Below are 12,424 nucleotides of genomic sequence, written 5' to 3'. Positions count from 1 at the left end.
CTAATAGTATTTTTTTATAAATACAGACCATTGTTAAATTCTTCATTGTGGTTGTTCAGTATTGCTTCTGTTTTATGTTTTGGTGTTTTGGCCAGGAGGCATGTGGGATCTTAGCTCCCCAACCAGGGATCAAACCTGCACCTTCTGCATTAAAGGGGAAGGCCCCAGGACAGTTTTGTTCTAGAAGAAATTACAGGTTATAAAGAAGTAGATGGGATAACAGGCAGGGGGAAAAAAAAACACATCAGAAGGGAAGCTAAAAAATAGAAAAGAAAAAAGAATATGTATATGCATACTAATACAGTCTTTAAAATTTCTTAAATTTTTTGTTTAGGTTTAGAAGTTTTTCTGGGTACTCCATTCTAACAATACATTAGTTTGAGTTAAGTAGAGAGGAAGGCAACCAAGGGGCAGGGGGAATCTTGTCTTCCGTACCTTAGATATTCCTAACTATCTAGAAAGAAAATATTTTTCATGGCACCTTAGACACATTTTAAATTAATTAAACTTACTTTTCTGGCTTTCATATATCCAAAGTTGGGTCTGCTTTTGTGTTTTTACCACATCAAATGGCAAAGTTACAACAGCTGCAAACTAACAAAAAATAAAATTAATTTAAATTTAAATTTTTCCCAAAGTATTTTATACTCTAATTAGCATATTACTTAATAAACACAGTAATAAAATCATAACTAAACTGAAACATAAAGTGAAACCAGGGATGTTTAAGAGAAGCTCCTATTGAGGAGAACAGATAAAGTCTTGTGTATTCCTCCCAAAGTTCAGGACTAAGAGAACAGTCCCCCTATATTCCTGAGGTCACACTACACTAGTTGGCAGTCAGAATTCCAACCAGACCTCTGACTGCAAAACCAGTAATAACAATTTCTGATGCTCCTGTGTGTTCCATTATTCCTTTACCACAGATGAAGGCATAATATGTATTTTAAAGCAGAAATTAAAGTACTTAGTAAATAGCATTTACAATTTTCCAAATGTTTTTAAAATTGTTAAAAAAATTAAAGAAAATAGACTTTTGAACTTTTAGTGCTACATATGTTTTCTTTATGGGTTTCAACATCCACAATGAGGTGCCATCTCACGCCGATCAGAATGGCTGCTATCAAAAAGTCTACAAACAAAAATGCTGGAGGATGCGGAGAAAAGGGAACAGTCTTACACTGTTGATGGGAATGCAAACTAGTACAGCCACTATGGAGAACAGTGTGGAGATTCCTTAAAAAACTGGAAATAGAACTGCCATACGACCCAGCAATCCCACTGCTGGGCATACACACCAGGGAAGCCAGAATTGAAAGAGACACATGTGCCCCAGTGTTCATCGCAGCACTGTTTACAATAGCCAGGACATGGAAGCAACCTAGATGTCCACTGGCAGAGGAATGGATAAGAAAGTTGTGGTACATATACACAATGGAATATCACTCAGCTATTAAAAAGAATCCATTTGAATAGTTCTCATGAGGTAGATGAAACTGGGAGCGAAACAAGTCAGAAAAACACCAATACAGTATATTAACGCATATACATGGAATTTAGAAAGATGGTAGTGATGACCCTATATGCGAGACAGGAAAAGAGACACAGATGTAAAGAACAGACTTTTGGACTCTGTGGGAGAAGGCAAGGGTGGGATGATCTGAAAGAATAGCATTGAAACATGTATATTACCATATGTGAAACAGATCACCAGTCCAGGTTCGAGCATGAGACAGGGTGCTCAGGGCTGGTGCACTGGGATGACCCTGAGGAATGGGATGGGGAGGGAGGTAGGAGCGGGGTTCAGGATGGGGAACACATGTACACCCATGGCTGATTCATGTCAATGTATGGCAAAACCACTACAATACTGTAAAGTAATTAGCCTCCAATTAAATAATTAAAAACTTCAAATTAATCAATTTAACAGTTATTTCCACAATGCCTTAATTAAGCAAGAAAGGTTTTCTGAAAGAACAAATTCCCTTAAGAATGGCTTATATTTGATATAACAGTCATGCAAAGTAAAACCTAGTCTCTATTTTCTGTTTCCCAACTTACATTTGGCCAATATGCTCATAAAATGACCTTTAAAGTCATCTATTTTTATTTCACCCATCAATGTAAAGAGATTTAAGTTCTTGAAATCAGTTTCAAAGATCTCAGGTAAGATAAAATCAATTATCGTTTCTCCACAATCTAACCCATATAGTTGTCCTTTAGTATCTGAGGTGTATTGGCTACAGATGCTGAAACCTGTGGAGTATCTGTCCCTGATATAAAATGGCACAGCACAATTGGGCGCCGTGTCTGTGGTTCCACACCTGTGGATTCAATAGCCAAGAATCGAATTGATTCAATCTGCAGATGCAGAACCCCTGGATAGGGAGGGCCGATGGGCATATCAAAGGTAGCAACGATGGGTATGAGCCTGACACTCTACAGAATAACAAGGTTTAGGCTGTTCGGTTTTCTAAGAGAAAGCCTGGACGTTATCCCACTGATGTGCTTTTCCTGTTGCAGACACATTTTTATTTGTTTAACAGTTAAAAGGCAGTAATATTTTCTAAATTATTAAAGATTTAAAAAATATATTTTCTGTGTTAGGTAAGAAATAGTAAAACAACTTTCTTTCATTACTGGAAAGCTGGGACAACACCCTACAGCCATTCAGCTTTTTTTTTTTTTTTACATAAAGTACTAAGTACAGAATTGGTTCTACGATTGTTATGGATCACTAAACATAAATGGTACTTGTTTTTTATCATTCATGGTGGATTAAGACATAAATAAAATTTGTAAGTTAATCACCTCACAAATAGAAATAATTAATCATAAAGATTTTGCTGGTATTCTAACTTCTTAAATTGCTGCAAAGAATTGCTCTTTTGCCTCAATATATTTAAACCCCACTAGGGTTAATTTGACATATACCAGACCCAAGAATCTTCACGTCTCAATTTTGAACACAATCTCAGTGTCTTCTGTAGCCTAGGTTTTCTGACAGTGACTCCAATATTTTTCTGCCAGTCTCTATGACTACACTGTGCTCCTTCACTCTATTTATCTGGTTCCAATATGTCAGCACATCACTGTGTCATCACAAATTCATTCTCTAAGTATATGGGGATAAGAAAGCTGTGTCCAAGATCATGGTGATAAGAATCTGCATAAAGGCCCACTACATGAGTTTTCATTATGTGGAGGAGTGGCCAAAGGTGAACTCCCTACTACCCAAAAATGGTCACTGGGTACTGCTGCTGCTGCTAAGTCGCTTCAGTCGTGTCCGACTCTGTGTGACCCCATAGACGGCAGCCCACCAGGCTCCCTCGTCCCTGGGATTCTCCAGGCAAGAACACTGGAGTGGGTTGCCATTTCCTTCTCCAATGCATGAAAGTGAAAAGTGAAAGTGAACTTGCTCAGTCATGTCTGACTCTAGCGACCCCATGCACTGCAGCCTTCCAGGCTCCTCCACCCATGGGATTTTCCAGGCAAGAGTTCTGGAGTGGGGTGCCATTGCCTTCTCTGTCACTGGGTACTGCTCCCTTCTAATTGTAAAGTTTGTTTTTAATTCTTTTAAGAGGCACTCAGCTAGAATGTTCCCAAAGAAACAGGAATTAGCAGAAAAGGATGCAATTACTTCTACTCAATCAGATGATACATAAGAGATAACATTTATAAACTATTAACTAACAAGATCTACTGGTATTTAATGACCAAATTGCCAAATACTTTGTGTAATAAAGTACTATCTAAACTCATTATCATAACTAATGATCTAACAAGGTCAAAAGTTTCAGAAAGACATAATGTACTTGTAATAAAGAGAGATATAAAATGCATTTTAAAATATTTAATGGCTAGTACTGATAATTTATCTTCAAAATAGGGTAGTAAATACTTAGCACTTTGAGGATGCACTACTTTAAAGTTGTTCTATCTCAATAGACATGAAATGGTACATAATATTTTGTTCTGTTTTAGTAAGACAATTATCACTATTTTGGAATATAATAACAAAAGAATAAACTTACAGAACCAGACAATGCCCCTGAGGTAAAGTTGATCATAAATGTTGGTTCATATAAGCCAGATTTTGCACACAACCACTTCTTTAAGACTTCATAGTTATACCAGTACATTGCTACAAAAACAGAATAGAATGAACACATTTAGAAATGAAATGTGGACTTTATGGAAAATATTTGAAGAATATTATATATTAAAGGAAAGGAGAATTCTAGTATTGATACACCTTGCTTTCTATTTAGACAAATACTGGGTGAAATTTGTAAAAATAGTAACCAAATTCTCAGTAATATTCTAGGAGTCTTATAAACAAAACTATGCATCAGTAAAAAGTAGGACTTTAATCTCAAAACCCAACAAGAACACGAGAAGAAAGGAGAGTCACATCTCATGAATACTGATGTAAAACTCCAAAAAAAGAAAAACAAGTATTTCATGAGCTATCACACACTATGACTAAATTAGGTTATCTGATAAACACAATGGTGATAAACAGAAATGCTTTAGATGCCCTGTGCCACATTAACAGAATTGTAGAACAATCGAAAAATGATGGAAAAGCATTCAAAGAAATTTCTTAGAAACCTAGGAATAAATGGCAGCTTTTTCAACTGGATAAAGGATATTCATCACGAACTTAAAAATGAAATAGTTATAATTAACACATTATTGTCTACATAGAAAAAAGGCAGACAAATTAGAATTTATAAGTTTTAGAAGAAGCTGAATATAAGCTAACAGACAAAAAATCAACTCACATTGCAACATCCACAAACACCTGGAAAACATTTTCTTAATAGATTTTTTAAAATAGGCACTAAAAGCTGCAGATTCTTGTACATACCCAGTAAGAGACTTAAAAAATGTTCACAGCATTGTTTACTTGTTTATTCATGTATAAACAAGAGTGAAAAACAAACAGTTGCACATATAAAACAAAACTTAAGGAATATTTCCAAGTAAAATAAATTTTATACCTCAAAAATAGGCAAAACTGAGTACCATTGTTTAGCAATAATACATATGTGGTAAAACTGCTTTTTTTAAATCAAATGATAAAAATCCAGGCAAGAGGTCCCCACTAAGGATGTGACAGTGGAGGTGGACATACGCGGTTTCATGGTTTTAAAAACTGCAGCGTTCTAATTCACATACAGAGGTGGTGATGGCACAGCTGTTTATTAGTGCACTTGGTAATTTATATCCTTACTACTTTTTATGTATAAAACATCAAAACAAAAAATGAAAAAGTATTGGTCTAGGAATCCATGGTGTTTCTAAAAAGCATAGCTGAACACCAAAGTTGAAGAAAAACACTAATGGAAAGGGAAAGATACAGGACTGTGAACAGGAGTCCAAGCAAAGGATTAAATCAAAGGGAGAAAGAATGTGGAATGTTAATACAATGGTCCTCAATAATTCTTTCTTCCAGGTTTTAAATGGAAACATCAGTTTCACAAGAGAAGTACTACTGAAGTATGCACATTCTATAAGTTAATTTTGTATTTCTTCATGATTTTCTCCCTCTTCATAATTCAATGATTAGCACAATCTTGAATCTGATTTATAATAGTCCCTACAAGACACTCACTCAAGTGGGAGAGATTTTTAATAACTGAAAAAAGTAGGAGTCAATATAATTCACAGGTGGTCTTAAATGTTATGATATTTTGATTCATAGTACTTTGCATATCTTACTAATTATGACTTCTTTACAATAATTTTAAAGGTAGCTTCATTACCTACATATGAGTACTCACCAATTGATATTTAAAAAGAAAGAAAACAAAGAGAAAAGAAAACCAGGCTTGAAACAGAAACCGTTCATTAAATAAATACTCATCAAGATCTGAGAGAGCCATGCTGAACGAGGTGTGTGTGGTCACCTAAGACAGTAACTTACCTTTAGCCTTAAAGAATCTAGAATTTCCTTCATTTAAAAGTGGTACATACAAAGCTACTTAAAATGTAGCAGATAAATCCTACCTGAGAATGGTACATCTCTAAGAATGGTAGGAGCCCAGCCCCTCCAGAGGGAAATCCAACCATCTTCAGATACTTTCTTGCTGACAAATCGATGCAGTTCCTCGTAAGAAAACTTCTTAGATTGCATCTTGGTTCTGATCAATTCCAGTGGACTTATTACAGTCACTGCACCAACTGTACAAAACAAGCGAATACAACAAAAGCAAAGCCATGCATTATGAAAACATGCGTGCAGAAATGAGTATTTCATGCATTTTTGTATTTTAAATTTTATTCTGAAATGTCTGCAAACTGTATCTAGTATCTAATGATGGCAACATCCTGGCTCAGATTTTTTTTCCCCTGATAAAGGTATTTCACACACTTTACTCTTTCAAGAGCAGTTCCACAGCCACTATACATCAACCAGGACTATTATAAACCTCACTTCCACTACACAGAGAAAAATGTCCTTCTGATTAAACTCTGAATCGCAAAGTGTATACAGAAAATGATAAAAGACTCTGGCTTTAATTAGACTCTGTGTTATTATCCTAAAATCTAGAATCTAAGGTCTACAATCTCAAACCTAAAACCTCTGTCCAAGAATTAACAGGATAGGCTGATCCCGTCCCATTCTGATGGCAGTCACCACACAATATGACCGCTAGAGCATACGTGTTGACATATGAGGACAAATACGATGCAAAATAAACCGTTAGCAATACACTACTCGAAATTCTCTATGAATGTAAACATTTTAAAGCAAGCTTTAAGTAGAAATCAGAATGAAAACATTGTGAATTTATTACTTACGTCTGGCCACGATTCCAGCAACAATTGGTATGCGGCTTTCATTTTCTCCTAATTTAGATCTCAGAAGAGCAGTTAATTGATCATAGCAGGTAAAATAAATAACTGTGGCAGGAACTGCCATCACTCTGTTAGAACAAATGAAAAGATTAGTACAGCACTATCAAAAGGCTGAAACATAGTCTTACATTATTATGAAGCACAAGACACAGTGCACAGAGCATGTGTGCTCAGTCATATCAGACTCTTTGAGACCCCATGGACTGCAGCCTGCCACGCTCCTCTGTCCATGGGACTTCCCAGGCAAGTACACCAGAGTGGGTTGACACTTCCTTCTCCAGGGGCTCTTCCTGACCCAGGTGTCAAACCCACACCTCTTGTGTCTCCCGCACTGGCAGGTGGGTTCTTTACCAACTGCACCACCTGGGAAGTAAAAATGAAGATCCTTCTATTTTACAGAAGCTGAAAACCACAGCAAATCAGCTGTGAGATCAGTTTTTCTTTAAGAATTAGCAGTGTTTAACTTAGACAACAAAAGATGTAAAGTAGGTTTCTGCTCTCCAGAGATTTGTAATGTAGTAGAGAAGGTAAGTTTAGAGCACCCAGTCAGGTCATAAATAAGAAAAGACAAATAAGTCGTCTTGACTTATTCTGTGTCTGGTCTTCATTCCCAACTACATACATTACGGTAACATGAAAATCACTAAAGTAAAAAATCTTGTAAATATTACTTGTAAAAAAGTACAAGCACAATTATAAAATACTTTTGAACTGTGGACCATGTCATACCTACTTATAACTGAAAATAACGTCACCAGAATTATATATACTCAAAGGAAATTCCAATGACATTCTTTCAAATGAAAATATCAGGAGGGAGTTATTAATTAAATACAAAGTCGAAGGTACTATCATGTCATAAAGATTTAGCGCAACAAGAAACCAGTCTCTGTTTCTGGTCTAACCAAAGGACTATCACAGACCACACGTGGGAACGCCTAATACTCAACAGAGAAGTGTGGTGATGAGAACTTAGGAACAGGACTGACTGCTGCTCCTGGATCTATCACCAACCTTATAACCTTAGGCACTGTTTAGAGTAGGTGCCTCAAAACTGACTAATGTGCTCCATAACAAGATAAATCAGAAAGAAACGAGGCAGAGAAAGGCAAGGTATTAATTGGAATTTTTACATTCAGCCTTACTAGCTTGTCATATGAATTCACGTAATAGCTAGTTAGTACAGAATTTAATTATCTGGAAAAGAAGTATAAATAGCACAATACCTCTCATTATTTTAGTAAAATAAAAACCGAAACGAACACTAGTTTCTTAATTTATGAACATGGAAAAATAAAGAATGCTTCTGTCCCAAATCCAGTATCTTCAGGAGGGCCTATTTGTCTAACTGACCTTGGGTCATCTTAGAGGAATTTAGCCCTCGAAATACTCCCTGTAACAAGGCTTTTCTGTACGTCTGGAGCACTAAACGAGCTTGCCTGCAATGATCTGTGCAAATGACGTGAGTTTTGGCAAACATCTGCTTCTTTTTGGGGGGCTGGAGTTTCAGTAACCACAGCCAGTCATGAACACAGCATGCTGTATCATTAGCCCCAGTGCAAACCCTACACTCAGATTCAATTGCTGGTAAGGAAGAACCCCTGAACTTGCCGTGACAGCCCGGGGCTGGGAGACGCAGAGCGCCCTTCGTGTCACCAGCGGGGTCTCGGGAGGACTCTGCTGGCCAGGTCCTGTTGCGCCTCCCCCTCACTAAGACCCCACCATGCCTGACCCTCACTGATTCCGCTTCATGCCTCTCCGTTGACTGATTTCACTTCATGCCTCTCCCTTCACTGATTCCACTTCATGTCTTTTTCCCTCACTGATTCCACTTCATGCCTTTCCCCCTCACTGATTCCGCTCCATGCCTTTCCCCTAATTGATTCCGCTCCATGCCTCTCCATTCTGCTCCATGCCTCTCCCCTCACAGATTCGCTCCATGCCTCTCCCTTCACTGATTCCATTCCATGCCTCTCCCCTCACTGATTTCACTCCATTCCTTTCCCCTCACTGATTCCGATCCATGCCTCTCCCCTCACTGATTCTGCTTCATGTCTTTTCTCCTCACTGATCCCGCTTCATGCCTCTACCCTCACTGATTCCGCTTCATGTCTTTCCCCCTCACTGATTCCACTCCATGCCTCTCTCCTCACTCAACCACTCCATGCCTCTCCCCTCACTGAGTCCCTCCATGCCTCTCTCCTCACTGAGTCCGCTCCATGCCTCTCCCCTCACAGATGCGCTCCATGCCTCTCCCTTCACTAATTCCATTCCATGCCTCTCCCCTCACTGATTTCGCTCCATTCCTTTCCCCTCTCTGATTTCGCTCCATGCCTCTCCCCTCACTGATTCCACTCCATTCCTCTCCCCTCACTGATTGTGATCCATGCCTCTCCCCTCACTGATTCAGCCTCATGCCTTTCCCCTCAGATTGTGCTCCATGCCTCTCCCCTCACTGATTCTGCTTCGTGGCTTTTCTCCTTACTGATTCCACTTCCTGCCTTTTGCAGTAATAAACCACAAACATTAGTATACATCCTGTGAGTCCTTCTAGCCAATCATTAAATGTGGGGTAGTTGTGAGAGTCACACAACAATGCTCTTGAAAATGAAATGTTCTGATATTCAAAATGCATGATGTCCCATCATACTGATAAGGCAAAACAAAACCACTGCCATCACTAAATAAGAAAAATACTAAATTTCAACTTACAACGTAGGAGGAAGGCCACTCCACAGGGATTTAATGCCCTCATTTCGAATGATTTTCAAAAAAGCATCCTAAAATTGTAATAGAAAAAAAAGTGGTCAAAATAAACAAAAATGTTTATAGTGATAAACGGTATTTGATTCTTTTAAGCATTTATTTCTAAAATAAACGCTTCCCAGATTTATATATGCCCATTATTTAAAAAGGAAAAAAAAAGAATTTTTCTCAACTTCCAGACAGAAATAAAGCATTTCTAAATCACAGTTCCTGCTTACAAAATAAACCTACATTACTCAGCTTGGGATTGTTCTACTTAGGGCTGAGAAGCAATGTTTTTTGAAGATTATTATAAAAAGGAAGTGGAGGGATGGCAGAAAGTTAGAATAACTCTCCTCTCCCATTATGAGATCTGAGAAAACATTATTAAACCCAATATCTGAAACCTCTGAGGAAGAACAAAAAGCAAGTAGAAGCTAGAGGGAAGCTTACTGTTAAAAGTCAAAGTCCCATGAATGAGGTTTGCACATTTACAGCTTTTTGCCCATGGGAGCTGCAAGGAACAGTACATTTACTTGCTTGAGATAGCAAACACCAGAGTTTAGGCTTGTAGACTAATCAGAAAGTTAGAAGGGAAATCCTAGGAAGAGAGGCTACAGAGGACATGTTGTTGTTGCCTTTTTAGTCGCTCAGTCATGTCTGACTCTGTGACCCCTCGGACTGTTAGCCCTCCAGACTCCTCTGTCCATGGAATTCTCCAGGCAAGAACACTGGAGTGGCTTGCCATTTTCTTCTCCAGACAAAGGACGTAAGCCCTTGAATTTAGCAACAAAGTCAGCCACAAGATGTGGCTCACAACTCAATTGTGCAGCCCCAGAAGAAGACAACAAAAACAAACCAGACACCCCGTGGATGGCAGACGGGGTGGGAATTTCAGCTGCAGCCCACCACAGTGGTGCCTGAGTATAGTCTGAATCTAGCCAAAGTTAACTGCCTATTAGAACAGAACTGACTCTTGGGAAGAATATAACAGAACCCAGAGTCTTTACAGAGCATTCTTCACAATGATCACTATCCAGTCAAAATTCATTAGACATAAAAAGAAACAAACGAAAAAGTAGTCATCAGAAACCAGCACTGAGATGATTAAGATGATGCTATCTGCAGACAAGAACTCTAAAACACCTATTATAAACATGTGCAAGGGTTACAAAGATGATGGGTCCATAGTGCATGGACAAATTTGGAATTCAGCAAGGAAATAATTACTGTTAAAACTGCCAAGTGAAAGTTCTGAACCTGAAATGAAAAATTTAAAAAGTGGGCTTAACAGCAGAAAGGAGACAGCAAGGAGTCACTGAAGACAAATCTAAAATTAAATTGGAAGAAGGAAGAGAAAACAAATGAAGAAAAATGGGATGAAAAGGACATTTTTTTTTTTGGTGTTGGTTCTAGCATGTCTTGTAGGTCTTCATAGAACAGTTCAACTTCAGCTTCTTCAACGTTAGTGGTTGGGGCACAGACTTGGATTACTATGATACTGAATGGTTTGCCCTGGAAACAAACAGAGATCATTCTGTTGTTTTTGAGATTGCATCCAAGTACTGCATTTCGGACTCTTCTGTTGACTATGATGGCTACTCCATTTCTTCTAAGGGATTCCTGCCCACAGTAGTAGATATAATGGTCATCTGAGTTAAATTCACCCATTCCAGTCCATTTTAGTTCGCTGATTTCTAGAATGTCGACGTTCACTCTTGCCATCTCCTGTTTGACCACTTTCAATTTGCCTTGATTCATGGACCTGACATTCCAGGTTTCTATTTAATTGGAGGCTAATTATTTCACCCTATTGTATTGGTTCATCAACATGAATCTGCCATGGGTTGTACACATGTTCCCCATCCTGTAACCCCCTCCCACCTCTCTCCCCATACCATCCCTCTTGGTCATCCCACTGCACCAGCTCCAAGCATCCTATATCATGCATCAAACCTGGACTGGCGATTCATTTTACATATGATAATATACATGTTTCAATGCCATTCTCCCAAATCATACCACCGTCGCCCTCTCCCACAGAGTCCAACAGGCTGTTCTATACATCTGTGTCTCTTTTGCTGCATCGCATACAGGGTTATCATTACCATCTTTCTAAATTCCATATATATGCGTTAGTATACTGTACTGGTATTTTTCTTTCCTGCTTACTTCACTCTGTATAATAGGCTCCAGTTTCATCCACCTCATTAGAACGAAGGATGATTAAATGAAGACCAACTTCTCAGCAGACACATGAAAGGCCAAAAGACAATGTAATGACACATTCAAGGTGCTAAAAAACAAAGCAAGCCAGAATTCTGTATGCTGCCAAAAAGATGTCAAAAATGCTTTATAAAGACATTTCTATAGAACAAAAACAGAGATTACACTGCCAAAATATCTTCATTATAGAAATGCTGAAAGAATTCTTTAGGATAAAGGGTCATGGTGGCACTAAGTAACTATCATCTTCAGAAAGGCAGGAAGAACAAAAGAGGTGGTAAATATATGGTTACAGGTAAAATATGTACTTCTTTTTAACTATTTCAAAGACATCAGTTCAGTTCAGTTCAGTCGCTCAGTCATGTCTGACTCTTTGTGACCCCATGAATCACAGCACGCCAGGCCTCCCTGTCCATCACCAATTCCCGGAATTTACTCAAACTCATGTTCATAGAGTCAGTAATGCCATCCAGCCATCTCATCCTCTGTCATCCCCTTCTCCTCCTGCCCCCAATCCCTCCCAGCATCAGGGTCTTTTCCAATGAGTCAACTCTTCGCACGAGGTGGCCAAAGTACTGGAGTTTCA

The 12,424-nt window shown here is 38.4% G+C and overlaps 1 protein-coding gene across 1 annotated transcript in view; it reads right to left on the bottom strand.

Annotated features, from left to right (window-relative positions):
- Nucleotides 1-12,424, bottom strand: part of SLC25A40 (solute carrier family 25, member 40) — an 82,778-nt gene that overhangs the window by 6,296 nt on the left and 64,058 nt on the right. Inside the window, exons 6-10 of the mRNA XM_010839072.1 lie at nt 9,580-9,647; nt 6,811-6,935; nt 6,016-6,189; nt 4,035-4,144; nt 513-594 (exon numbers count right to left, since the gene is read on the bottom strand). Coding sequence (XP_010837374.1) covers nt 513-594; nt 4,035-4,144; nt 6,016-6,189; nt 6,811-6,935; nt 9,580-9,647 — 559 coding nt within the window. The remainder of the gene's footprint in view (nt 1-512; nt 595-4,034; nt 4,145-6,015; nt 6,190-6,810; nt 6,936-9,579; nt 9,648-12,424) is intronic.

The sequence above is a fragment of the Bison bison genome, unplaced genomic scaffold, assembly GCF_000754665.1.
Source record: "Bison bison bison isolate TAMUID 2011002044 unplaced genomic scaffold, Bison_UMD1.0 scf7180017864109, whole genome shotgun sequence".
NCBI classification, from domain to species: domain Eukaryota; kingdom Metazoa; phylum Chordata; class Mammalia; order Artiodactyla; family Bovidae; genus Bison; species Bison bison.
Note: the sequence above shows the minus strand (reverse complement) of the source record. Positions and strands in the feature narration are given on the sequence as shown.